This window comes from Ptychodera flava, chromosome 9 (assembly GCF_041260155.1).
Source record: "Ptychodera flava strain L36383 chromosome 9, AS_Pfla_20210202, whole genome shotgun sequence".
NCBI classification, from domain to species: Eukaryota; Metazoa; Hemichordata; class Enteropneusta; family Ptychoderidae; genus Ptychodera; species Ptychodera flava.
The window spans coordinates 11,026,614-11,051,958 of record NC_091936.1 but is presented as its reverse complement, the minus strand read 5'-3'; the positions used below and the strand labels follow the sequence as shown (position 1 = coordinate 11,051,958).

The 25,345-nt window shown below is 37.6% G+C and overlaps 1 protein-coding gene across 2 annotated transcripts in view; it reads right to left on the bottom strand.

The window, feature by feature from the left end:
* Positions 1-1,157: 1,157 nt before the first annotated feature.
* LOC139139972 (protein FAM117B-like) overlaps positions 1,158-25,345 on the bottom strand; it is a 78,576-nt gene continuing 54,388 nt past the window's right edge. The window contains exons 3-7 of one of the 2 annotated variants that reach the window (XM_070708947.1): positions 19,677-19,766; positions 16,526-16,780; positions 11,143-11,398; positions 8,770-8,896; positions 1,158-5,720 (exon numbers count right to left, since the gene is read on the bottom strand). In XM_070708947.1, coding sequence (XP_070565048.1) covers positions 5,546-5,720; positions 8,770-8,896; positions 11,143-11,398; positions 16,526-16,780; positions 19,677-19,766 — 903 coding nt within the window. In that variant the 3' untranslated portion in view covers positions 1,158-5,545. The remainder of the gene's footprint in view (positions 5,721-8,769; positions 8,897-11,142; positions 11,399-16,525; positions 16,781-19,676; positions 19,767-25,345) is intronic. The other variant, XM_070708948.1, reaches the window with a different exon arrangement.

Below are 25,345 nucleotides of genomic sequence, written 5' to 3'. Positions count from 1 at the left end.
TTAAAATATGGTTCAGACATCAGAGTACAGACATGATGGAGATATATTTAGCACTGAGGCATGGAAACGACCAGTTGCTTTAAGCGATCAACTCAGTTGGTCATGAAGACACACAATTGCCTATTAAACAATATTTGCCTATTACATAAGTGTACATTGAAAGGCCAATTAAATTAATTTCATCTTTGAATTAATTCATTTGGACGATAAACGAAATTTGACATCCAAGATGAATTCTGGTTTGACTGGCTGTAAGATACAAATTTTGTTATGCTATGACTGTGTTGATGAGATTTTACTATGACGTAAAGACTGATGAAGCAAATCTCTACATTTTAGATGCTTTGATCATGCAGCCATAAAGAACAGGGGCTAGATTCTCTGCTGGTAAAGTAAAAGACTGTACATTGACAGAAATGGGAAAACCTGATAATTTCTTTGGATTACAGTTGTGCTGTAGCTGATCAGTGGCAAAGTTGAAAAAAAAACGACAGCTAAATTTTGATACACGGCATGGCCTGGGCTTAATTTGCATGATGCATACACGCTATGGAATGACTTGGGGCATAGCATTACCAGACATTGAAGCTGTACAGAAAACATTGGGCAGGGCCAGACAGCAGAGACACTCGCTACTATTTTGACTTCTCCTGGGAAGGCAGAACAGAGGAAGAAAGATGCAGCTGCAGGGGCTATGACATATGTAGACCTTACTTAAATAAAAGAATACTTCCTGTTATGAGGCAGTTCTTTCTTTGCTTAAAATTTTGTTTAGATAATAAATCAATAATAGTCAATGGAGGGGCATGGAAGACAAATTCCACAGATAAGTGTAATGGCTGTTTACCCTATACCATTTGTTTTGACTGAACGGATAGATTCCCAAACTATTGTCTGTGAATACTTGTCTCTATCGGAACTTCTTGGAAAAATCAAACAGAATTTGTCCATCGACAAAATATGATGATATATGTGTTGGTTGAAAAGGAAAAGTGCGATGTAAAATACCTTTGACTTTTGTCGTTTTTTTTCCTTTTTCTATGTTTGTTCAATTTTCAGGTTTTCTACTGACGTCAGTATGAGTTCTGAAGCAGACTGCTTTTCAATAGAATATTCCGGGAGGTGGGTTGGAAAATAAAATATGCTTCCACTCAATGTTAATTGCAAATAGAATAACAGTTTTTATTACTAATAATAAAGACAGTCATTTCTTGTGGTTTTTTTATTTCTCTGTTACAACAGGACTTTTTGAATGAAGTCCTTTCATGTCTGGCAGATCAGATCAACGGATCTAGCAGACAGAAATTAATGTCCAAAAAACTGAATAACCTGCAAATTAACAATCTTGTGAGCTCAAAGTGACCCGCATCCATCCAGTCAAAAAGTTGCAGAGAAAAATATACAGTTGAAGTTTTCAGATTCTTGGAAGAAAAAAATTGAGAGATCACTGCAGGGTGAGGACCTTCAGTGAACAGTTTGATGGACTTGGAGTCCCTGGCAAGCAGGCTGTTTTGACAGTTGCAGAGAGCACAACAGTGTTCTTTTACATTTTTATTACACAATACAGAACTAGTGAAGTGTAGATTTACACCAGTGTCTGTATTTGTGCTCGGTCGTTTCACAACACAAGAATGAGATTTGGTACATCCTAAGCCTTTCCAATATTATTTGTTCATTCAGTTCACAACTAAAACCACACTTGATTTACGATAACTGACCATCTCTCATTGTGATACAATAGAATACTCTTCTGCAAAGCTGTCAGCAAAACAACCGAGATGTCTCCTAGCGACAGTGCAAGCCTCGTTACAAATAAACAACACTACTATAGATGCAGCTTGCTGAACTGTCAGAGTTTATGTACAACATTTCCAACAGAGCAGAACTTCTATCTTGTACCTATCATCTGGATGGACGCAGGGGGGCAAAACTCCTGTACAGCTCAGAATTGTTGAATTTTTCAAAGTATCTAAACATCAAATCATGGAAAGTTAGACATAAGATATTTGAACACCCTGAAAGTAGATAGCGTGCTTTTACAATGCAGGTATCGATACAAATCATTGGTACTCCAGGAATTTCAGTCAACACTTGTAAAAGAACAAATTTCAGCCACTGGAATTTTGTTTATCTGAATCAAAAAAACAATTATTACATGACAGCAGCAAATTAATTTTCTCTTAATACTCTCAAAAAACACAAGTTAGGACTTTAAAGTCTCATGCAGAAATGGCAATTCTAAATTTGATTTCAAATAAACAGCAGGTACCTTAGACAATTTTTTGAATAGTATTAAATTTGGGGAGTTCATTACTTTCTATGGTGTAAATTTGGGTAGAGAATAGGTAATCTCTAATTTGCTGACTTGGAAATGTGTAGAGGGAGGGGGATTTATTATAATCATTATATTCTATGTGCAGTTTTAGTGTTTTCTCCTTACACATATACACAAGAATACTACAATCAACAGTAAATATGGGGGAATATTTTTTTCCTCATTTAAAGATTTTTTTTCCCTCTCTCTTGCAACAATAAACTTATTAACAATAAGTAATGTCGGCACTATTTCTTTTTCTAGTGCCACTTCGGGTATCACAAGTACAATAAACAGTAAAGAACAGTGGAAAACTTCAATGCTTAAACAGGAAAATTGCAGTATTGGATTTTCAAGTCTCTTACGTGCTATACTGCTGCAGGTAGCATCATTTTAACAGCATTTTTTATCGTCTAACATAAAATTTTGATCACTTTTGTTGTTTTCTTACAAATCTGTAAATTAGATCTCAATACTTATTTGTTTGGGAACAACAATATCTGAATACTATAAATTTGTTATATGTACTCAAAAGCTCCGTGCTTTACTGTATCATTTATCCCATACGTAGTAAATGTCTATTAATTGGAGCTCAATACTGCAAAAAGTTTTTTAAACTGCTCAGCAGATATCTGAAATGTTTTTCTTTTATACTCAGAATGACAATCATTTGGATGCTGTCTAGTTTTATTGCTGGGTGTACATGCTGTGATTTGTTGGGGTTGAATCAATTTCAGTGTTAAACTGTACCAAAACAAGCGACAGATAAGGAATGCAAACAGGCCACAACTTAAAAAAAAACAACAAGTCACACATATATATAGAATCTGGCAACTTATTATGCACAGTGTTATGACAAATGTTACATTTTATACAGGACTTTGCTGGAGTAGCCATCTCTCTCATACTCTCAAAGTTTTTAACTGTTTGCATTGTCGTCTTCTTTTTCTCCTCAGTAAGTACTTCTTTTTTATGTTTACATATGGCAGCTTTTGAAAGCAACCTTCTCATTGCGTGATACTATCATGTGATGTGAACAACAGCCCAATCAGACGCAGCCTATCATAATGCTGCAGCACCTAGGCAGATCAATAAACATTTTGCTCGACACTGAAGGTATAACATACTCCATCAAAATACAAAAGACAAAACAAAACAAAACAAAAAGAGAAAAAAACTAAATATCACACACTGTGCCTCTTTCTATGTTGCACCAGGTATTTCAGCCCTTTTTGTACATCTTGGACAGTATGTCTCTTCTCACATGCACACACACAAACAGGTTAGCACTGCATTCTTAGCAGCTTATAACCTGCTATAGCCCAGTCGCGGAACACAAAAATAGCAAAAATACGCCGCAACCTTTCCACACTTTAATATTCAACATGACAGAATAGGACTAGCAATGGTTTAATAAAATAATATCTATATAAAATGACCAAAAGAAAAAAAAATTGGCATCATAGATGTAATTCTTGTTCCATTTTGCTATTTTGATGGAATGAACTGAATCTAATCCTTTTCCACAGCCAGACTATTCTGTTCACGCAGTCCAATGACAATACGTACAACATGTCCATCTGTGTTATACGTATTACATTCACATATTCCAGAGCCTATTTGATTTGAAGCTCTGGCTCATCAGGGTTGGCAATCAGAACTGTTAATGCCTTTCACTGGTGGTTTGTGCCGTCCTGTTCTGTCTTTTCTCTCAGTTTACTGTGAAGACTCAAATGTGTGGTAGGGAATGACCACTTGACTGACTGTATCCTCTTGCAAGTACACACACACACACATGCATACATGCAGTAACAAGCACACGCGCATACACTCCTCCACCAAGCACTCTTGGCAACATAACAAAACGCCTTCCTTCCTAAACCTTTGTTTATGAATACAAAGAATATTAGACACTTCTGTACAGATGATACATTCACTGTATCGACACTAAAACAATTTTTGTTGTTAAAAAAAAAAGACGGGGTGAAAAACACAAGAACAGCATAGGAGACATGAGGAAGTCTATCAAACAGTCTCAGAAACACAAAAAATGTACAGTACTTTTTTTAGTCTGTCAATCATACAAATAAAAATATGTAATTTTTGCTACTAGAATGAAAGACAATCATTTACAAGCTTTATGAGGCATCTATACAGACAAAAAATGTTCTTATGATTGAAGTACGTGATTTGGTTTCTCAGATACACATTAAAACGATATCCATGTCAGTTCAGTGATCACACAGCAAAACTGGTCTTATAAAATTGGCCTTCTATCATGCATGGTTGGTACCAAAGCTGATTTGATTTGAAGTTTTGCTTCAACCAAGTAGAACGTGTTAGCAGACAAAAAGTGTGATAGATAGACCTCACGAATATACAAATTGCAGCGGGCTTTTTCCCCTTTAGGTCTTGCAAATATCTCAATGCCGCAGAATCTCAAAATCTAACAGGGGTCAAATCAAAACCTGCTAAAATATCCCAGTGTCTTTCAATATCTTGGTTCTGACCACCAGATTTTGTGGACATACGATATGACTTCGTGTACCTGGAAACTGTCATCGTCACACTTCAACCATACAGGTACTCAGTGACAACAATGAATGCCATGTGAAATCATCATATGCTATATAAACATTGAAAATTTTCATGTTATTCCCGGCAAGTCAGCATTTTGCAGAAACCTTCAAAAAGTCTCTCAATGAAAAGACTTTGTAAAGAAAGATTTCCTAAATGCTTGACCCACAATTTCTATTTCGCACTCTACAAATCTGAACTATAGATTTTTTTTTCTTTTTATGTTTTCATATTATTTGTATAGGCCAGTACAAATTATTTCATCTGGCATAACATGGAATAGTGAAAACATAGCACAAGGAAAGATTGACATTTCACCAGCATCACCTCCTTTTCTGGATATTTTGGAACATTCTCCCGTTTGACTCTGGAAAATGGGTAAAACCTATCTCTAGGAAATGGGAGTGGGCAGGGATGTTCTACTGTGCTGTATTATTATTATGTCGGTGCATCTCAATACTACATATTGTATAAATATGATGACATTTAATAGTTCATAGGATTTGAGAATTTTTGATAAAAACGTGGTGTTAATCAGTCACCAGGACCACAACAACGACAGATCTATGAGTACGAGATAGAAACCATGACAACCAGCTTATGTTGTATTCTATCAAAAACAACAAAAAAACAACTCTACATGTCTGCGCCATGCTACTGGCCTTCGATGCCAGCTGAATTGTTATTCTGTTGTGCGGGTGATTTGACAGCTAAATCTCGATAGCTAGGTAGAAGTGGACAGAATGCTGAACCAGTGCTAGGCTTCAGGATAAATGTAACTCTCTTGTCTGGACCATACACACTTAAGTTGTCTGGAACAATGCAAGGTCTGAAAAAAGGAAAACAAATATTGATTTTAATAAATACAGAAGACTATTGAGCTTCATTTTTTTTACCTAGTTCTATTTTGTTGAAAGTTTCTGCTGCATGGCATTACTCTCAAAAAATAGAGAAATTCAAACTCAAAATACCTAATGAAGTCAGACTCTTGAGGGATGACATGTCAAAGCAAAGACAGCCTGTGCAAGATGTTGTGATCTGAACGTTCATCAAACGCTATGCATGCTTTCAACACAGTTCAGTTTGGCAATGTTATCTCATGGGAGACAAAGGATTAAAATCTCATAAAAATATCTCTGTTTGGAGAATGAACCATCAACCACTGTACTTAAAGCATGATCCCTTTGATCTCAGCAGTGTGGCAGGATTTATAGATGAGATTCTGGAATTACAGGACAGTACCATATATCATGAACAAAGTCAACAACGTAAAATTTTAGAACTTATATTAAACCTTTTATTTCAAATTTATGATTTCACTTCATATAGACAGATACTAATTTTTACATCGTCAGGAGGATCACATAAATGATAATCTGTACATTACAAATAGACATTCCTGCTTATAATGTCATAAGAATTATCTCAAAAATAGCATGCACATAGCAAAATTTGCCACAATATTCATCCAGAGCCTTGAGACTATGTGACGCAGCAGCAGTTTCATCAGATACCAAATATTTTCATATTTCAATTTTATTTGAGAGTTCAAACTACACAGTTATGTTTTCCAATGAATTAAAAAAGTTTCACCTTAATATTTGAGGGTTCAAGAACCCGTTTCAGACTAAACAGTAATTCTATCTGAGAAGTCCCCGGTTTAACCTTTGTGATTAACCATGCTACAAATTATGCTAGTGTACTGACACATTGCTGGGCGGTTCAAGAAAAATATTTACTGATCATTTGACAATGTGCCAAACCAATTAATCCCTCAAATTTCTTTCAGCTTGCGACGCATCAAAACAAGACATAACCACAGAATTATACAGACACATCTCTGTACTGTACACCTTCAAATCAGCAAACTTTTGAAGCTGTGAAAGAAGCAAGACCCAACTGTGATTTTAACTCTGTGTATACAAACCACAAATGTAGAAACAAACCTTATGCAACAAATACCATTATTTTGATGTTTTCAAAAGATACAATTAATGCAATTACTTGATTTGGAAGTATGTTGCTGCATCATTAGTGCTTTTGACCAATACAAGAATTACACAGTACTTCATTATATGGCCTATGATTGCCTGTTTCCATGACGATAGGAAAAGCCAGTCTCTTTCATCACCATTTCTATAACATTCTAATTGCAAATAATTGAACAAAATGTACATAGCTAAAATCAAACATATCTGTAGGGCCAATTATCATGATTTTTCATGAGCCAAGGAAACTTGTAAACCCTTGACTTAGCAATTTACACGGTAATCTTATTATTGCACAGCAATTTCTGTTATAACACACCTCATCCGCAGTCTGTGTTCAAATTCGCCAATTGATAGTCACGTGGTATGCATTCTTCTTGTGCTGATCCACGTAAATGACGTCATCAGGCATCATTTGTTGGAACTGTTGCCTGCCAGGCATCAGTTCCGAAAAATGATGCCCGCTGACGTCAAAAAAAACATTGGCGCATGCGCGAACTGGAATGTAAACAAAGATGTCGTCTGTGGCCGAGCGAAACGATAGTCGAGAAATTTCTCGGTTTATCCTACTTTCTGAAGAAGAACTGAATGCTCTGGTTTCCAACAAGGACTTGAAACGAACGAAAACGATAATCAAAGGTGCATTGAACGTTTTGCAGAAGTATTGCGACCCTGTCAGGAAAAACATTTTTTGCCGAACCACTTCGACATATTACATCACTCATGAGACAAGTTTTGTGTATAGTACGTTCTTATGCATGGCTACGGATGAGGTGTGTTATAAAACACATATTGACTGGCCATGCGGGCGACAGCATACGTCTTTAACCTCTCGGGCCTGTGAGTCACAGTCCCTCCGCGTACAGAGGTATGCCGTTTCCCTCATGGCCAGTCAATATGTGCTGTGTTCCGTTAAGAAGTACTGCAGTAGGATATTTCCTGTTATCAGCATGCAACAATAATTTAGATGTAGAGTTGTGCATGATCATGGTATTCTTGGTTTTCACCAAGTGTTCAACCTTTCCATTCTATCCTGCCAACACGTATAGTTTAAGCCAAACCATTGAAAACAACTAGGATCATACCATGGTTTGCAAAATGCAGAGTCTAACCATAGACACTTCAATGGTCTGACCATCACCCATGGCATAGTTAGTGTATTCTTAATGCCTTTTGATTGCCTCAACAACTTTTGAGAAATTCTGTCAACATTCCATTATTAGGCCCAAACATGTAATAAGATGTTAAATTTTCTTTCTAGTCTGACAGACCTTTGTATTAAATACCAAGTTTTCATAGAAGTAGTATTATGACAACTCATCAAATACCGACAAGTATCATCTTACTGTTTCAATAACCAATAGGAGTGTGTTTGAGACACTCTGGAACGCTCTGCAGAAACATTTTGGTAAGATGTAATAACAGTTATTCCCATGTTGAGGTGGCAAAGTTTTGGTATTTTAGCTGTTTGTACTCAGAGAAAACTGATTTTGCTATTCTTTGCCAGTGCAACTCCATTGCATTGCTCAGTCTACCTTAAAAACAACAGGGAACTCTCAACAGTACAGAGATGACAGGTTGGAAATTTACTGCACACATGGAACATGTCCTTGCACAGTTCACACTCGCTCACACTTGCATCTAAAAACATTTTAGTATTCTGTAGCAAAGCCACATCCACCACATTTTGAAACCTTTTACACAAAACCAAGTCTAATTTTCCATAACAAATCATAATTAATAAAAAAAACAATGTGCAAGTGTTCCCTTACAATGTTCACGGCATTTCTTTTAAAAAGAAGGTTTATTGCTAGTCTTGAACATGAAACAATTTTCATCCAAATTTAATTCGATACCACCATCATATTGATATTTCTCTGTGAAACTTACCTTGATTCGTCGTCAATTTTGACTTTCTCACAGCCATCAGGCGGCTCCCTCGTTAAGAGATAAGATTTGTTGTGGTTGGGAGAGGATGCGTACTTTGATAGAATGGGATTTTCTGGTGATGTGTCACCTGCAACGGAGTCAAGGTCATTGTCAGTGTCAACACATTCCTCCAGGGGACTTCCACACGCAGAAACGAAAACCTTTGATTGTCACACTCAGAAAACATGCAATGAACTAAAACCATGCAAAGATTTATTCTTGCCTTTAACATAAACAATCTATAATTACAGCATGTGAGGTCATGGCCATTTGATCAAACCAACCCTGTAGCAATCTTCCTAGCTGTTAATACTCCTTGCCTGTTCACGATAAATGTAACATAATACCCTCTACTGAGAATGACAGTTTCTTCATTTGACATGTCAAGTAAGAGTCAAGTTCAATTGTTTGTTTAAGCTCTATTAGCTGGAACTTTCCAGGGAATTTTTTGGTTGTGTTTGTACAAGTTTCTTGTGAGATTCTCCAACTGAAGTTGAAATAACAATTGTTAAACTTGTCCACAGAGCCTGTATGTGTGTAACATCTGATTTTATTGATGACAACTAAATTTTAGAGTGGAGCAAAATTCATTTGTCATTTCATATTATACGCAATAAGTTGTCTTTTGAAGGCTAATAAATTGCATTCCAACATATTTTAGGTAAAATATTTAAAAAGTTTGTTTGAACAAGATTAACGAAAATATAATCAAAATTTATAGCTATTGGCCCTTTCATATAGAAATCAAAATTAAATTTGAGTTGTAATCACACTGCCCTCAAATAAAGACCTATTTCAAAGCATTCCTCCAAATGATTTTCCTAATAGCAAGAAGTGAAACTCTCAAAAGACTAGCACAGATACCCCATAAACTTTTTTTCCAATGGCAACATGACTTCACATCAGTGAAAATAAACATTTCCTTTCTATATAACACAGTCCAAACATTACTCTTATGGTTTAGTTTAAACTAAAAATACTTTAAAAAATGCAAACATGATTCAAAATCAAATCATTGTCTTTTATAAACTGAATGCTTAAAACACGTTATAAAAACCATACATTCAATTTCCCTTTAAAATTGTGAAAACAAAACAGTCAAACATGAATGATTCATCGTATTAGTATGTTTTGCAGTGCAAAAGATTTAGTTAGATTGATAAGCTTAGTGAAAACAGCATGCAAGTTGTGGATAAATGCTAGTGATGATGAGCAAGATGACTGCAAAAACCGGCAAATCAACGCCAAAAAACAAACCAAACAGGTCAACAGACAGACAGATAGACAGACAGACAGACAGACAGACAGACAGACAGACAGACAGACAGACAGACAGACAGACAGACGTGGAGAAAGAAACGAAAATATACTGGCAGCAAAGACATGGCCATTCTGAAAAAGATGAAACCTTGTATTCCAAAAACAGACACAAGACACACCATGGAATACCCAGATTTATCTAATGAACAACATTGAATGGTCATGTCTTTTTGTTCATGTGATGTAATTAATTCCAAGAGTGAAACTGATCCATGTCCGTGATGGCAAGTTACTAAAAAGAAATGTATAAATAGTGTCAAATCAAAAGAACCGGTAAAAAAATCATTCATGCACCCATGGTGTGAGAGTTGAGATCATCCAAATTTGATGATATAATTTTGATGTTTTTTTGTTTCCAGTTTATACTTACTCTCTAACCTACATATTCCTCACTCTGATATACTCATTTGGAAAACTGTTCATCGCTAGTAATGCTTGTTTTGACATTGTCAATTCAGAGATGCTAATTGGTATTGCTTACCATGCAAAAGTTTATCAAAGTAAAGAAATTACAGTTCTTGGAAATTTGAAAGAGTGAAAGTCACATTGGATTTTACGGTGCTCCACTACCATGATCAACTGCTGAATTTCATTGGAAAATGGTCATGTGGATGTCATGTGACCCACATAGACCCAATGAATTTCAGCAGCTGGTGTCTGAGACATGACTATACGAGTTCCTGTGTCATGGACATCAGAAGATGCAATATAAACCACTGAAATGTTGCTGGCTCCCATCATGTGATCAACATGTGACCTTTGATAGCCCAGTGAAGTTCATGAGTTTATATCACTTGTATAGCATGTATGTCTACTGTTGAGAACTTTGTATCACCTTGCAATGAACACACCTTTCTGAAACAATGAGAACACACCTCCCGTACAATTAGCATCTCAAAATTGATACAAGCATTCTGTTTTTTTTCAAAGGCAAACTATCTATCAGGTTTTCAAGTACAAAATGTAAGGAGTGAGGAAATGTGGAGGTCAGGACAGAGCAAATATAAAACTGACCTTGTTTTTCAAGCCTTTCATTTCCAGTTGAACTACATCTGCTGCCAGGTTGTGATCCATCCAGACTAACAGGGAACTGAGGTGAGATGGACTGGCTTCGACTACCTGATTTACTACTATCACTATTATTATCATCATCTTCCAACCCATCCGTCCCCGCCGGTGTCTGTGTGTCTACACTACGTGTACTGCTTGTGCTTGTTCGGACCATTCCAGGTATTGGCGCCCTGTGACCATCAGGGGTTGGTTCCTGAGTCTGCAAATATGGCACAACAACAGAACAAAGTTATTTGTATTCATGTTTACATTTCATGCATTTTATTTCTTTGAAAACAATTTTTTTTCTCTTAGAAATGGACGTCAAAACAGCCGTTTCAAAAACGACCATGTATACAGTATGTTACTATCATCTGCTAGTTCTCTGATCGATATATCGAAGTTTGAAGATTGAAATATTGCAATTCTAATTAACCCCTTCACCACCATGGTTTGACCCAAGTCCACTGTTATCAATGGTGAGTGTGGACATGTTTACACAGAATCGGGGATGAACAGGGTAATGTACACTTGTTCCAAGCACAGATGTGCAGGAACACTGCTGCCATTGACCACTGTGGGGGATGAGAAAACTTCAACAGTTCACAGGATCACTGATAACACTGAAATGTCCCCCTCTCCCATGGTGTTAGTGATTTGTGACAACAGATTTGTGACATCATTTAAAATTAAATACTAGCCATGTTACTTACACAGATCCCTCAGAATCCTACCGCAAACACTCTAAAATTTTGTTATCTCAATAAAAAGTACCGCTGTTGACACACTTTAAGAGTCTGCCGACAGGACGGTTGGGTGCATTACATGGGTAGTGGGAAACTGAGCTATTTGTAAAAGGGTCATCAAAAATTGATAAGCTTCACCACACACAGAGACTTTGGTGTCTCTCTCACTAGTCAAGGTTGCATAGGATGGCTGGGAGATGACCCTTGAAACCAACAACCACCTCTGCATGGACAAGACAGTGACAGAAAAATAGCCAACAGACACGCTATTAAAGAAAAGAATCTCTTCTCAAATAAAGACATGTCTTGGTAAAGTTGACATTATTATGAAGTGAACCAACAAATTCTAAATTATCAATACTTTTGCAAGAAGTCAATCAGGGTGATATGTGATTTTTAAGCAAATTTTCTACAATACAACAAGAGTATGTTTAAAATATTTCACTATAAATTATCAGCAAAGTCAGTGAACTGAGTAACCTGAATACAGTTGAGATCACTCCTTTACAAAATGGCCGTCTATCCTTTAAAGAAGCCGCTGTTTTCTCAAAGAATAGGGAAAATAGGCTTTGGAAATGCATAACAAGGTGTATGAAAAGTCCAAATTTACATTTCAGTCGGTGGTAATTGGAGATGGAATCTAGCACGACAGCCACATGCATTAAGCTTGCAGTAAAATGAATCCTGCCAGTGAATCTAATAGAAACTGTTGACATGTCACTATGAAATGTTTAAGTTATTAACAACTCTGAAACACCGACAGTTCAGCTCTTTCACCAACATGGTTTGGCCAGATCACATGTTTCCTAAGGCATAGTTGGGGATCTCTATACAGGGAAATTGTGGTGAAAGGATTAACCCTTAAAGTGCCATAGACTTTCTATGCAATGCAATGCCAGGCCAAGGACTTTTTGAACCCAACTTCTCAACATGTTATGCTTTTTTCAGACCGGTGCAGTTCATTTTCTGTGACGAGAAACCCTAACAACCCATTATTATTTCCAAAGCTCAGGATATGAAGAAGCTCTCTATGACAATGAAAAGTTTCAATTTACACACTGAAGGTGTAAAATTGGGCTAAAATGCTCGTTTTTTGTTCAAAATTCACTGAAAATGATAAAAAGTTTCTAAAAATGTAAAAAATCATCATCGGCCTTCAAACTTAAATAAAATTTTCATGTTATGGAAAGACACGAATTCAGGTACACGATTTCAGCATCATGTATCATCATACGTAAATAATAAACAAAAACAAACACACAATTAGTGTCTTTCAAAATAATACAAATGCTTCCTGTGCAAATGCATCTCTACAAAAATACAAATAATATTTTACATGCAGTACACTAAATGTAGATTGACAACTACTGTATATGGAGCATCGGCATGATTGCATTGCCCAAGCATTGTCGTTTACTTGTCTATTGTATTTGTTTGTTTGTTTAATTGTATTTGTTTGCTTGTTTATATATTTTTATTTCTTCTAGTGGAAATGATTTTCCAGAGAAAAATTCAGTGTACATATCCACTTTGTCATCAGTTTACTATCTATCATACGATTTCTTGTTATTTAAAATCTGTCTTCAAAGTTAGAAGAAATCAATTATAGTCTTGTTTGCCTGTAAACACAAACAATTAATTTGCATACACAGAGACAACAAGGTTCCATATTGTACATGGAGGGGTAACTATTGTGCAACACATGCACACAACTATAGGGCATATTCAACTGACTCTTGGAGTTTGAACCGCCGGCATAATTATAATGAAGAGTTGAAGACAAAAAACATTTCACTAACCTTTTTATCGATTAATTTTGGTGTTTGACCCAACTTACATTAGTTTAATTCACGTACGCGTGTGTTACTATCTGTGGCTTATCGAGTCACGGACTCGTACTACCATACATACTAGTCAATCCGTTCGCCAAGTTTGATCACGTTTTTTGACAAGCATGCCACAAAATCCGCCACGAAATGGAAAGAAACCACTAGATATCGAGAAAAAGTTTCATGTCCTAAGGTTTATTTTAGTTAAAAAATTGCGTAACACGTAGGAAATGTCTCGCAATGTCAACAGTTCGGAACAACTACATTTCATTTACAAACCGGGTCGACTGTCATGGCCGTCTTGCTTCAGGACGGCCGGAGGTCAAATATCAACAGTTTAAAGAGGCTTTTTGGCAGTCAAACGCTTGAAAATTCACAAAATACACTTCAATTTAACCAAATCCTTACAAATTTCTCAATCTTGCATGTTTTGGACTTCGAAAACCTTAACCTCGGGTTCCATGTCGAGAGTTAGGCATCACACAGTGCCGCCATCTTGGCCGCCGATACGTTCGAAGTTCTCTATCGCGATCGATTTGGTCACCAAATCGCGTCATTTTTCCGTAAAATATTCTCAAAAAAACTGTAAAATCTATCATTTCTATCACCCAGAGGGCAGTAGCTTGGCAAAATATAGTTGTCTTCCGTGTCTACGACATGGTAAAGCTTTCAAAACGTACGTACGTGTTTCGTTCAATGCACTGTGGCCGTATCCGCGTACGGGTGCAACTGCAGACCTGATTAAATATTCATGAAAACCGCTGACCTCTTTTGAAGAAAGTTCGCATAAATTACTGGAATTTTCGATTGTTAGGCTGCATGATGTCATTATTTTAGTCCTTATATGGTACTAAACTGGGTTCAAAGGGTCAGGAATACCCTCCTTCTGGCTGAGTTCGGCAATGCATAGCTAAGTTAGGCATAAGCATAGAACGCAACCACTGTCGGTTTATATACCGACGTGGCGCTGAGAGCGAGAATGCCGTGTTGGTTTATAAACCGACGCGGCACTTTAAGGGTTAAGTTATAAAAACCTCTGAAACATCAATAGTTTCAGTTTTAAAATCTCTGAAATACTGACACTTTAAACCTTTTTATCACAATGTTTGGCCCAATCTCATGGTTTCCAATGGAACAGTTACACCTCTATACAGTAAAATGTGGGTGTTTATTAAAACTAACTCTGACATTATACCAACACTTCCATGCTTTCACCACTCACTGTTGGTTCATGCCCTACTGTCTTTGACAGACTAAGTCAACCTATTTACAGGGAAGTGGGTGTGAAAGGAATCAAATTCTGTAGGGTCAAAACCGAGAAGGGGAAGTTGCTGAATCATCAAGTTATCAAACACATGCATATACATGTCTTACCAATTGATACTGTTACAGACAAACACTAATCTGGAAGGTGTATTTCACCTTACATCAAATCAAAAAAATTCCTTCGATTACTGTAGATGGGGAAACATTTCAGTGGGGAGGGAATCTTCATTTTTGGATTGCCCTTGTAACATATTTACCAGGCAATAAAATGGCAACAGGGTGCCCGCTTGTCCTTGCACTCTTGTCAAAATCATGCCATGCTATTTAGAGTTAAATACGACTTGATATTCTTCATTAATACCAGCAAAACGAGAAACCCCTTGATCTCATCATCAGTGCATAAAAGGCACTTTGAAGGATTCGCAATTGGACGGTAAATCAAATTGTCATCAAAATTCTGGAGTTCAATTTAATGAGAGTTACACATGCTGACGTTTTGCTTTGATTCACAGACTCTGGATGAAAAAAGGCATGAGTTTTTCCTGAATTTCTTCCCTCGCGCAGAGTAAATTTAATGCTCTTAACCTCGTATTGGCACCATCTTCTGTGAAAAATACAACGTAATCTCCATATTACCGGGCTTCTGTTGGAAAGTGTAAGCAGACACACAAACATATGAATTGCAATTTTATTTCAAGAACCCGAAATGGCAACAAGGAGTATGGTGTGGAGCATGTGGAATATTTTTAAATCTGTGAATGATGAACAATGTAACATAGATCCAAGCTAAATGTAGCTGCTAACTTGATGAAACATGCAGGGACTTGGCAGGTTTTAACAACGCCTACTGGCACCGTCTCCATCCTAATACAGTAATTATCTCGCATCTTTTCTCACAGGAAATTGAAAACAGGATCAATATTCCTGGTGGCCGTGTTATAAGATTTAAAGAATACACTAATCCTACTATGGCATGTTTGTCACTTCTCAGGTATCTTGGTGTAAAGACGTTAGTGCATTTAGAAATATTGCTATGTTAAGGGACCCCTATGGGTCTCCCTAACTCTTTGCAAGATTACATCCCTACACTAGAGCATTTCTGTAAAGGGTAATTTACAGAGAACATAAACACAAGAATTTAATAAATCAGCATCTTGACTGCAAATTATGATCAAACGTGAAATATGCTAATCTTTGGCTCATGGTTTTTTTGCAGAGTTTTGAATGAGGGAAGCAGCGTGAAAATATTTTAAAAAACAGAACATTAAGATATACAGCAACTAAAGTCACGCATGGTGGGATCAAACAAAGGGTGACTATCGGGAGTAATAAAAGCTCAAAGTCACATGCAGTGAGTAGTGTGCAGTTTCAAAGACAGTTCATGTGAGTTGATTGAGATAAACGACTGAGATATAGCTGACACTGAACACATGAATTTGAACTGCTTTTTTTCATGCTCCAACACAAAGATGGATTTGACACACTGAACGAGAAAAGGGCACTTACTCGATCCACTTCTTCACCATTTATCCCTGAGAAACCTGTTAGTACCAATTTTTCTATCTCTTGATTAAGCCCTTCTACGCTTCCTCTCGCTCTAGGAACCTTTGGAATGCTAGGTGATGGAATTGGCATCGCTTGCGACACGGTTGACGACGACTGTTGCTGCACGGCTGCGTGGTTACCATGTACAGGCGACTGACGGTTGTTATTTGTGGTATTCTGTCGACTACCTTGTTTCCTTATGTTGTGTTTTAGTTTCTGTATAATGAAGAATATGCAAAAAAAAAATCTTCCTGTTACTCTTCTTTTCGGGACATAGTGTATTTTAAACTTTGAGTATCAGTAGCCTTACTGGAGGAAAGTAACAGAACTTATAAATGGAACAAAAGTCAATGTTTATCAACAAACAAATGGTTGATAGATGGAGGGCATGCTGTCTCTGACTTATTAAATGAACAGAGTTACACAGTGCAATCCCATTATCCCAGGGAGAGTATAATTTACAACGCTGACACAAACAATATTGGTTTTAAGGTAGTTCGCACCTCGAAAAATAAAAGACTTAAACTTTTGCTAAAATTTTCCACAAGCAAACTTGCAACCATTCCTCTTCAAAATCAAGAATAAAGATTGGGGTCACCATCCAAATTTTGGTACCAGAGAAAAAATTACCCAATATTTACCAATATTTGAAATTCAAAATGGCTGCCACCCCTGTGTTATCTCCATGTGGAAAAATTTCACAACTAATAAGCCAGTAAAAATTCTACTAAATAAATAATAAAAACAAGCACCCACAAGTGGTAAACCAACACAATTTGAGTCTGACTATCTGTCCCCGAGGCGCATTCTACCTTAATTTTTCTGTGATGAACTTTGACTGGTAAATGTAGAATACTACAAGATATAGGTACTGTAATTTTCAGTGACAACTTCGCTGAACTTGCATTCACATAATTGACATGAGATGCAAATTTCTAGCAGGACCCTGCTGTGTAGCATTCAAGTTGCTCTGTGAATGGCTAGATCTTCCCACAATTGAGAAAACAGATGTCATAAATTTAAGTTCATCATCAACCGTGTAATGACATGCAAGATTTGTTAAAGAGTAAAAGTTCAAGAGACAAATGATAAACTGGGCGCCAAAAAGTTCAATGCAGGCACTATAAATTACTGTCATTATTGCTTCATAGCATTATTCACAAGTTACGGCCAGCCAATGTCTTGTGCTAATCCAGAGCTGGGAATATGTAACTGCACTATCATTACAACTAATTGGATAGCACATTCAACTGCATAGTCGGCTTAAAATGCTGACAGTGACACTCCGGAAGAAATCTATCAATGGGGTATTCATGTCATGATATATGGGTGGTTTTCAAAGCAAAATAAATCAAGCCGTTTCCTCCCTGCTTGAACCCTTCACAGTACCAGTCACTGAGCCAATCTCCACCCCTTCAATGCCACAACATGGTCTGTTCCAATTCATCTTCTTAAAGGGGAAGTTGGTATGGAAAATGTACATCAAATTGGCAAAGGAAAGTTTTCCAAATGACATGTTTGTTTGTTGGTAGGCTTTTTTGAAGAATTAACTGTCATACCTTGTTAAGGTTTCAAAGAGAACGTATACCGGTATATATATATCATGGAAACAACTCCCAAAATAAATATCTAAATTGGGGAAACAACTTTTAGAAAATAACACCAGCTGTGGAATACTAGCCACATAACTCCCTCCTTCCTCCCCCCCCCTCCCCCCCCCAAAAAAAACGGCCTCCCCTGCCGCCAGCAGAACACTTTATGAGTCTACCTCATATCTACCCTTATCACCTTTTCACGACAAAATTTGACTGGTTCATGATAGATTGAAACCCAGAGAAAATTACATCCATAAAAACTGCAAACTGCACAAAAGGGGTCATCATGTTTTGATCCTGGAGCAATGATTGATGCTGCACTGTATTAAATACATATGCCATCTAATAAATAATCTTCATAAATAAGTGTTAGTTTATTTAGTACATCGCAAATTTAGCTCCCACGAGGGCATATTTGTCCACCTTAAAGATGATGTGTGCTTTCAGGGCTGTGGGTACACATCACTGCCTGTTATTAATTTATTAGACATGCAGTTACATTTATATCCTCATAACATGTGTCTGCGTGATCATCTTTCTCCTCAGCTAGGTGTGCCTCAAGTGTTACTTTTCCACTGTTTTGCATTGCTGTTAACATTTTGAGATGCATCTCTTTTCATTCGTATGCAGAGCCTATCTGCGTGATAGCTTCATTTAAACCATCACTTGCTACACCACTTGTGAATCAAACCTTTGAATATTATGATTACTTTCAAAAGACCAATGTGGTTATCTGGGGAGGTCTGGGCAGAGGGAATGGGGAGATGCATCTGGCAGTTGAGGAGTCATTCCATATATTCATTTTTCACCTGTGTGGAAACATAGCTAGAGGCACACCATTAGTTGTGTCACCTAATGTGCATCTGCATGGTGTGCAAAGGTTTTCCCAAAAGCAAGTCATAAGAATTATGATCAAAATACAAGTTCTCTTTGACGTAAGGTAATTTTCCTTTTACAAGTGAGTATCAGTCATCTGATTTGGAGTACCCTAGTGCATAGATGTTATCGATTGCTATACAGAACATATAGCTCTCAATGTATTACGGTACTATATACTGAATCTCTGTATCTGCAGAGCCATTTCTACTGTCCAGTGCATGTAAAAATCATTGTCAATATATACATACATGAACGCATGCACACATTCATACAGGCAGTGGTTTTGCTAAGGCTGGGGAATATACTAGGTAAATGATGCGGGAACCCAGGTAACATTACTGCTGTCCCCTAATCTGATTTTGGGAACCCCAGTAGCATTTCTGCTGTCTCCTAATCTGATTGCATTGATATACCAATGGGAACCCTGGTAATATGACCTGGGAACCCGGGCAACATTTCCATGCCTACTGCCCTTACAAAGAAACGGCATGACAATTTTGCATCCTCAAAAAGCCTGTATCCTTCAACAAACGTATATCCTTCCCTCAATGTGACTGCAGTGTTATCTGGAACCCTTGTTGGCTGTACACATTCACTGTGTGTTATGGAAGTTTGAACATTTCCTAGGAATAACTCACCTCTTTTATTCTTTGGTCACTGCCCCATGATGCCGATCTTTTGTGTGTGCCTTTACTTTTCTTGTCATCATTTGTATCGTCCCATTCAGTCTGTGTAATGGAAGTAAAAAAAAAACACAAATGTGATATTTCTGGCAAAAACTTGATATCTCCTTCATGGTAAATCAAATAAAGTGCACCATGGAATCACAATGTTTTCTCCAATTTCCTTCTCATCAGATATTGTTGAGTTCAATTACCCACTATACAAAGAAAGTTTAAACACTTGACAAATACACTCTGATTTAGAATGAAAAGACTAAGATTTCATGGGGTTACGTCTGCCCCTGCATTGGTTTACAAAACTGAGTTCAAAATCCTGCAAACAGTCTCCCATTCAGATGACTCTCTGTACATGTCAATAGCCGTTTACGCCTTCCTCGATTTGTAAGCGTGTACTTCAGTATTACATTTGTTACGGTTTTTCCTTCTTGTCGTAAATAAACACCAAAATGTTCTCAATTCCATACATTTCACCTCTCCCTTTTTGATCATGAATTTAAGATTTTTGGTTAAAACCCTTCTATATGAGATAATAGTTTTCAAGCTAAAACATTGAGGAAATTGGGAATAAGCAAATACAAGTCATCGTTGATGACACAGTCCCCACTTGTTAATGGGTATTTTGATTACAGGTCCTCAGAGAGGATAGAGTCCTCTTCATTAGGTCTGTGATAAAAATACTTTTGAATGAATTCGCTTGATACATGTCTGAGTTATGGTTCAGGACATGAAAAATATCGTAACTAAATGGTCGCACAGTGGCCATATTGGATCGCATCACAAAACAAATTGATGTGCATAGCTATGACATTGGTCGATGTCCTTGTACCAACTTTGAATAAAATTGGTCGAAACATGCGGATATGCCTGAGAAATGGCTCTGTACATGAAAAAATCGTAATAAAATGGCCGCCTGGCGGCCATATTGGATCGTATCACAAAACAGATTGACGTGCATATGTATGACATAGGTCAATGTCCTTGTACCAACTTTGAATAAAATCGGTTGAGATATGCCTGAGTTATGGCTCTGTACATGAAAAAATCGTAATAAAATGGCCGCACAGCGGCCATATTGGATCGTATCACAAAACAAATTGCCGTGCACAGCTATGACATTTGTCAATAAGCTTGTACCAACTTTGAATAAAATCGGTTGAAACGTGCCTGAGTAATGGCTCTGTACATGAAAAAATCGTAATAAAATGGCCACCTGGCGGCCATATTGGATCGTATCACAAAACAAATTGATGTGCATATCTATGACATTGGTCAATGTCCTTGTACCAACTCTGAATAAAATCGGTCGAAACATGCCTGAGTAATGGCTCTGTACATGAAAAAATCGTAATAAAATGGCCGCCTGGCGGCCATATTGGATTGTACCACAAAACAAATTGACGTGCATATCTATGACATTGGTCAATGTCCTTGTACCAACTTTGAATAAAATTGTTTGGAACATGCCTGAGTTATGGCTCTGTACATGAAAAAATCGCAATAAAATGGCCGCCTGGCGGCCATATTGGATTGTACCACAAAACAAATTGACGTGCGTATCTATGACATTGGTCAATGTCCTTGTACCAACTTTGAATAAAATCGTTTGGAACATGCCTGAGTTATGGCTCTGTACATGAAAAAATCGTAATAAAATGGCCGCCTGGCGGCCATATTGGATCGTATCACAAAACAAATTGATGTGCATATCTATGACATTGGTCAATGTCCTTGTACCAACTCTGAATAAAATCGGTCGAAACATGTTTGAGTAATGGCTCTGTACATGAAAAAATCGCAATAAAATGGCCGCCTGGCGGCCATGTTGGATCGTATCACAAAACAAATTGACGTGCATCTGTATGACATATGAAGTAATCCTTGTACCAAGTTTGAATGAAATCGCTCTAGGCATCTCAGAGATATCTGCGTGAACGGACGGACGCACGCACGCACGCACGCACGCACGCACGCACGCACGGACATGACCAAACCTATAAGTCCCCCCGGACGGTGTCCGTGGGGACTAATTATACCAGCTCTACCTCTGTAGAGTGTGCTATGTCTAAATCAATGTTGACAAGGCATTTATGTAGGTATACATTAAGGGATAAAGAAGAGGCACTTATTTGCTTTGGCATTATCCTCTGTGCAGCTCTTTATACAGTTTACATGGTGAGCATATTTCTTAATTGAAATTACAATGTTGACAGAAATAGCCTACTTTTTTGAAAAAAAATGGCTGGGGTAGTATTTTCAAACACCACAACTGCCAATCAGCCAATATTCATTGCATTTACACGGTACCTTCTGTCATTAGAAACAATGTCCAGAATTGCACTTCTTTGTATTTCGATCTGAAATTTGCATCACAGTAGGGTAAAATTTATTCTAAATCTACACAGGGGCCCCAATACCTGTAACGTTGGTTTACTTGAACTCAAGTGCTACATGTTAAAGTCCTTCCCTTTTAACCCAGATTTGCTAGGTATAGGGGTCATCAACTGAAAGTGATACTGGATCAACATATACATGTATGTATGGAGGGTTAATAACCCTTTAACTCCTGCATGCTAAGTCAAATTTCAGCGAGCTTGAAGTATTTTTACCCTCTGGAGTAAAAGGGAAATAGTCACGGTGAAAGCTTAAACCACAACTAATCACTGTAAAAGGTCTAAGAAATGTTCAACTTGGCTTTATGTTGAAATTCCTTTCCATGAAAATGTTGCTGTATTATTTTACATATAGCGGTATGTGTGCCCTTTCAGTTTTATCAAGTGCATATGGGGTGACTGAGCACCAAGATAAAAGGAATGGGAACGACACAGCACAGACCTTTCAGGGTAACACTATGGAATATTGTACATCTGCACAACAACAAGTCTACAAATTGTTCTTTCCTTTTGATATTCACCATAGACATGGTCAAAGCATTATACCCATCAGACTGACCTAGCTCCTGGACTACCGCACATGTACTTCAGCAATATAACTTTCTATAACCCATTGAAGTAGTCAGGCATGAACGTAGAGAAGTCACAGGTAAAGGTGCTATTGCCTTTACAACAAGCACTTATAGTCCAGCTAAATAGTAATGGTATTACCAGTTCACATGCTCATATATTCTTTTCAGAACAAGAGCATGAACGTGGCATCTTTACCATTTCATTTTACATAATTTTCTGCTTTGATGGATCCACTGACTTAGGGACCGTTCAGTTTTTACGGCCGGGGGGGGGGGGGGGGGGGGGCCGGCAAAATCTTGTCGCCGGTGTTCAAAAAAATGATGACCCCCCCTGCATTTTTCGCGAAAAAATGATGACCCCCCCCCCTTGTCAGACTAAAAAATTTGATGACCCCCCCCCCCCCCCCCCCCCCACTGAAAAATAGCCAAAACCCATATGTCAAATTTACCCGCACGGTTTGGATTTGAACTCCGGTACGCGGCGCACTTTATTCGTGTAGCAGAGATGCCAGTGTACAAACTTCTCAGCCACATCCATGCAAACGTCTGTTAATTAGGACGACTGTAAGGCAATTTTTAACTTCATTTCCATAGACAACTTATGTCCATGGACATTGTATAAAGTAAACTTCATTGGAGTGGTTCGCCAAAGGCAGCCCTCCGGTTAAGAGGGTCATGGGCCATTACGTAAAGTCAACCTTATTCTAGTGGGCAACCAAAGGTGGCCCACTGGTAAAAAGAGGGTCGATCATGGCCATTGCATGAAGTAAACTTTACTGAACAGGGCCGCTGAAGGCGTCCGGCCGTTAAGATGGTCATGGGGTATTACAATAGTCATTACAATAAAGTCAATTTATTGTAGTGGGCCGCCGCAGGCGGCCCGCCAGTAAAGAGGGTCGATCATGGCCATTGCATGAAGTAAACCTAATTGGAGTGGGCCGCCAAAGGCGTCTGCCCGCTAAGAGGGTCATGGGTAATACATAAAGTATATTTATTGTATTGGGCCGCCGAAGGCGGCCCGCCGGTAAAGAGGGTCAATCATGGCCATGGCATAAAGTGGACTTTATTTTAGGTATAATGTTTTGAAAATGTGGTGACCCCCCCTTTCCTACCAGTGAAAAAGTGATGACCCCCCTTCTTGGATCCAAAATTATGATGACCCCCCCCTGGATTTTGCCGGCCCCCCCCCCCCAGCCGTAAAAACTGAACGGTCCCTTAAGTCCTAGGTTTACATTTCTAATAATTCATTAAATTAAATTACAGAGCAGGTTGAAGGACGGAATGCAAATCAGAGACTTTTATTGGTACAAGTCATCTATAGGATGAGGAATTTCAGTCTGTAAATTCAGCAAATGTATGTTCCATGCAATCAGAGCTTTCATGGGAATTAATCAATCCAGTGTTGGCAGTTGAAACCTTTGCTGCCAAGGGCACTCAAGTGTCACATTTTCCAATTTGTCTCTTTTGCATTTCTTTCACAGAGAAACACAAACAAGGATTTAAGGTCAGGTTCATGCAAATGCAGGCTTTCACTCAACTCCCCTATCAAATTAAATCCTTCCCCTAAAGCCATGAGACATCCATGATGGTAAGTTGATTTCACTGGGTATACCCTTGTACTCCAACATTTTGAAATGGATCAAGGTTCCATCTGTGTGGTATGTGCTCCTTCACATCAAAGTGATCTGTCATACTGTTTTAATGTATCATGATTACACCGCATGAGATGTGACATCCATCTTCATTTCAACAAGGGCAGAATACTTCCATGCTCTTGGCAGTGTACAAATGTCAACGTGTCAACCTCTTTGTGTTGACAAGTTCACTGATAATGGACAGCTTCAAAATGAAGGACTTGGGAAGAATATACAGCCAGTGAAAAATATTCACTACACTGCACTTGTAACATTTAAAGTAATCCTACAGTGTGTAAAGAATTGCTAAAATTTGATTTTGATTTCCAGTTACAATTACATGTTAATCAAGGCCAGTAATTACTAAAGCACTGCTACAGCACATGAAATTTAATAAGGATGACATTAAACTTACTACAATGACTTACCGACTCTTTAGACAATCTCATTAATTTGATGAAATTCAATAAAATCATCACATATAATTAGAAACACACATACAAGTATTGCATCTTTTAAATGTACTGTACTAACAATTTAAGAAATTGTTCTAAAATAAAATCGGCCATCATCACATCATCATGCTTCTAGTCAAATGTCAAATAATTGATTTTTTTACAGTGATTTTTTAATTTCCTTGTCAGTTGTGCGTCACCATTGTCAGAACTGAAAGCAACATATTTGCACTTTTCACATCCAAAAGTAAATTTCACCCAAATGAATGTCAAAAGACAAAACAGAACTAATTTGAAAGAGTATTGTTTAATTTAGGAGGACTTATTTTTTCAATAACAGCAGGCTACTTTGGCTAAACAAAGTGGTAAATGAACAGTTTACATTAACTGTCTAATTTTATTTACATTACTTCTGTCTTCCTTTATGAAAAAAATTGGTTGAGGCAGTTTTTAATCAATATTAGATTCATGCATGATTTGACTTGAAACTTCCTGGCGTCACATGGAGTATTAGAGAAACTGGCACCAGAAGACCTAGACCATGGGAACACAGTAATTTCCATTCTCAGCTAT